The sequence below is a fragment of the Ictidomys tridecemlineatus genome, chromosome 6 (assembly GCF_052094955.1).
Source record: "Ictidomys tridecemlineatus isolate mIctTri1 chromosome 6, mIctTri1.hap1, whole genome shotgun sequence".
Classification (NCBI taxonomy): domain Eukaryota; kingdom Metazoa; phylum Chordata; class Mammalia; order Rodentia; family Sciuridae; genus Ictidomys; species Ictidomys tridecemlineatus.
The window spans coordinates 58,253,370-58,257,923 of record NC_135482.1 but is presented as its reverse complement, the minus strand read 5'-3'; the positions used below and the strand labels follow the sequence as shown (position 1 = coordinate 58,257,923).

At 32.3% G+C, this 4,554-nt stretch overlaps 1 protein-coding gene across 1 annotated transcript; it reads right to left on the bottom strand.

Moving 5' to 3' along the window:
* Positions 1 to 2,363: 2,363 nt before the first annotated feature.
* LOC101972195 (olfactory receptor 6C2) lies at positions 2,364 to 3,302 on the bottom strand. The gene has a single exon (XM_005342437.4). The coding sequence runs from the start codon at positions 3,300 to 3,302 to the stop codon at positions 2,364 to 2,366; it is 939 nt and encodes a 312-aa protein (XP_005342494.1).
* Positions 3,303 to 4,554: the final 1,252 nt, after the last annotated feature.

Sequence of the window (4,554 nt, the reverse complement as noted above, 5' to 3'; positions counted from 1 at the left end):
TACTCCCAAAGACCAGCATGTATTCTCTCTATCAAGATTTTACATGTAATTGTATTTTTTCATGGATCTTCAACCTCTAGTAACCATACTATTTGAAAAAGAAATGTTTTCAGCATGAGGAGGAAAGAGGGAAAAATAGTTCCATCTAGAAAAATTTAACTGATTCACATCCTTCCTTCTTCCTTAGCAATTTTACATTTAGTGATCTTATTTCAGAAAGTCTTTGCTTCCCTCTTCACATATACTTGCTTACAACTCTGGTCCAACTTTCTTTGTTCATGAGTTATTGTTATCAAGGTAATTACCTTGAGAGTTTGGAATAATTTCAGCAGACTCTAAAGAAAATTAGCAGCAAAGATCTGTACTTGTATGGGTAGAAAATTTCCAATGATTCCAGCAACCTGGATATCACAAATCTTTTTTGAAACACAGGTTTCAAAAAAGCAAAGCCTGCTTTTTGATATCACAAGTCTTTTTTGAAACACAGGTTTCAAAACAAGCAAAGTCTGCTCTTGTTCCTTCCTATCGACAAACACATCTGCATACACATTTTTACACCCAGAATTGAATCACCAATAGAAGTTGCCACAATGATTAAAGAGCAAGAAGATAAAGATGCCATGCAGATTGCTATTCGAATGTTCATTCACTAAATAATTCAATAAATTCTTAGAATCAAACGTGAATAGATATAGAACATAACAGAGTCTCTGAGAAATTTCAAAATCGTTTGAAGAGAAAAGTTTAAAACTGTGTCTATGTAAAGTAAAAACAACAACATAAACAAATCCAAAACTCAGAAAGATCCCAAATAAACAATCTCATGATGCGTCTCAAGCTCCTAGTAATACAAAAACAAACTATTTATAAAACTAATGAAGTAACGAAATAATTAAGGTCCGAGATAAAATTAATGAAATAGAAAATTTTAAAACTACAAAAAATTTAATAAATACTTGGTTCTTTATAAACATAAACAATATTGATAGAACCTTAGCCAAACTAACTAAAAAAAGGAGAGATGAGAAAAATGAGAGATGAGAAAAGACATGCAATTATAGATGAAAAAGTACAAATCACCACATACATCAGTGGAATCCAGAGTCTCTTTAGTTACTATTTTGAAAACTTCTGGGAAATATTTAATATTGTGATATCTTCTTGTTGAATTGCTCTGTTTACATTGTGAAGGGAACTTCTTTGTCTCTTCTGATTCATTTTGGCTTGAAATCTGCTTTGCTGAATATGAGAACAGCTACTCCTGCTTGTTTTCAGGCTCTATTTCCATGGAATGTAATTTTCTGTCCTTTTACTTTCAGCCTGTGGAAGGCTTTGCCTCAGAAGTGTGCCTTTTGTACACAGCATATAGTTGGGGGTTTTCTTTCCTTTTTCTTTCAGTGACAAGCACACTGTAAATAGCTTCAAACTCTAACCTCTTTAATTTTGAGTATTTTATGCATTGTTCCCTTGATCTTAATTTCAATTTATATTATCATTTCTAATTCCTTATTTATTCATATTTTGCTCATTGTATATCATTGATAATTATATATCTTATATATATATATATATATATATATTATATTATATATATATATATTTATATATATTGTGTCTGTATTGATTTAACTAGTTTTCCTATTTGTGGGAACTTAAAACTTGGTGTTCCAATTAAGGTTCATGCATCTATTCTGAATTAGTAATTCATAATAAGTGACTTAATGTTTATATTGCTTTAAATTAAGTATATATTTTTTAAGTGGTGTTGGTCTGCTATATAAGAAAATAGCAACTAAATCTTTCCAATGATTGTGAAGATATCTTCAATGATGAATCATAAACTCCTGTTGATATAATCTTTCCCAATATTGTAATAAGCTTGGAATGCCTTATTTGGTTTAATATATTTTAGCATTTCTCTGTAAAATTTTGTTATTCTATTTTTTTTTAATTTTCATTGTTGCATTTATGCTATTCATTTTATAATTCATATTACAGTAAGAAAGTTGCTAGCACTATTGTCATATAATTTAACACATAGATAATTTACACAATTTAAAATATTATTTTATTTTCTTCCCTGGAGCAATATTATTTTCTCCATTTCCCTAACTAAGAAGTGGAGAAAAACTTAATTTCTTGGAAATTATATATTTTTTTAGTTTCTCACTGAAGGAAAACACAATGCATGAATTTGATTTGAAGTAATAAAGAGTTTAATAAAGGGGAGTTCAGGATGAAATGTTCAATGTCAATGAGAATGCTAATTGGACTAAAATGTAGACAGAAAACAATGAAGTAAGTTGGAAGCAGCAGTAAAACAGTCACGGAATATTTTGTTTTCCTTTGATTCATCAAAACTTCTACTTCTTTGAGAGAAACACAATCTTCTTTATGGAGTCATTGAAAGCGAGTTTCACTTGCTTGTTCCTCAAGGTGTAAATGAAAGGGTTCAGCAAGGGCGCTACAGAAGTGGTGAGAACTGAAACTCCTTTATTTATGGCCACCTCTTCCTTTGCTGAAGGCTTGATGTAGATGAAAATGCAGCTGCCATAGGTGATGGAAACCACAATCATGTGGGATGAGCAGGTAGAAAAGGCCTTTTTCCTTTGCTGAACAGAGGGGAATCTCAGAATGGTCCTGATGATGTATGTGTAGGACAGAACCACACAGACTAGGGTAATAATGAGGGCAAATACAGCCACAATGATAACCATCTGTTCTAGTACCCATGTGTCTGAGCATGAGATCTTTAGGAGGGGACTTGCATCACAGCTGAAATGATCAATGGCATTAGAATCACAGAATTCAAGCTGGAGACCTACATTTAGGGGTGGGACAATAATCATCAAGCCAGCTACCCAGCAGGAGAGGACTAATAAGGTGCACACTCTGTTATTCATGATGGTCATATAATGAAGGGGTTTACAGATGGCCACATAGCGATCATAGGACATGGCTGCCAGGAGAAAAAATTCTGTTGCTCCAAAGAGAAAAACAAAAAATATCTGAGTTGCACAAGCATTGTAGGTAACAGTATTGTCTCCAGTTGATAAACTGTACAGGAATCGAGGGATACAGACAGTAGTAAAGGAAACTTCTAGGAAGGAAAAGTTTCTGAGGAAGAAGTACATAGGTGTCTTAAGATGAGGATCCACCAAAGTGAGGGTGATAATAGTCAGGTTCCCTGTTACACTCAACATGTAGGTAAGCAACAGAAAGATAAAAAGCACAATTTGCAGTTTGGGGTCATCTGTCAGTCCCAGAAGGATGAAAGTGGTTATTGCTGTGTGGTTCCTCATCATAGAACTTTGATATTTACCTAATCCTTGTTTACAAATCAAGATTTTTGAAGAAAAAACATTAAATTCTACAACAAAAAGGTGTGCATATAGAAGATCAGCAAATCAGACTACATTTATCTTCTCCTTTTACATCATAATCAATATTTGTACTACTCCAGTAGCCTTACTGAATTTTATGTCTACGAGTAGTGAAGATTTCCTTAAGGGATCATGTTATTGTAAAATAATCCAACTGTTTCTTTCATCTGTGTTGCCCTCAGAATTTACAAATATAGTTAATTTGTCACATAGGAATCATTATGTGGACTGCATTTCCATTTCTGTGAAATCTCAAGATTATTTGATTGTTAGAGTGGATAGAAAATGTACTCATAATTAGGAATTTGTTCTTTTTCTGTTATATCCTTTGTGGCCACAAAAAGAGTGTCTAGTACATAACACATGTTTACTAATTTTTGAAGAAATGATTTAATGTACCTTTATATAATTGTAACTTGTATTTCAATGTTTAAAAAAGTAGAGAATGTTTCAGATAATACTCATAGCTAAAAGGCTTTTACTGCAATGTCTGGAAGAGAAGAACTGATGTGAAATCCTGATCGTAACCAAGGTAGTTTTTTATTTTTTCTTCTTTGTTTAATTTACTTTTCTGTCTATATGCCAAAACCATTTCTGTCACACTGACACTCTAATTTCATTTGCTGATATAATCAAATGTAATTAGTGATAAAGCCTTTTTACCTTTGTAATATTAATTCTACTCACCTCTTCATATCCATATTAGAATTTTTATTTAGCTGTCTGGATTTGTGTACTTTTCATAAGCAAATTCAGTAGTAGTGTTTCTAGAGAAAAATGCTTGTCATAGATATAAATAAATAAACCTACCTTTTGTAAGGGAAAAATAATGTCATCACAATTCTATGGCTCAGAACAGTCACAGTCTGAAAAACTGTTGTTCCACTTTTTTTTTTTTTGCCTGGTCAGGTTTCCTTCTTTTTTCTCCAATCTTCTAGTGTATTGATTCACCTAAAATATTATTAAATTATTAAATATTATTAAATTCTTAGGATCCAACAGTTTTGAGGTAAGTAACACAATAGCAGTGAATTTTTCTTTTGCAGTGAACAGAAACCAGGTACAAGATGAAGACAAGGCTGAGTGAGTAGGAAAATTCAAGTTGTTAGTTTGTTTGTTTCTTTTTAACTTCTCTTTCTGGTGATTTTGCTATCCCCCAGGAGGTGTGCTC

Coding starts and splice junctions, on each gene's coding strand:
- LOC101972195 (XM_005342437.4), bottom strand. CDS start 3,302: ATGAGGAACCACACAGCAATAACCACTTTCATCCTTCTGGGACTGACA.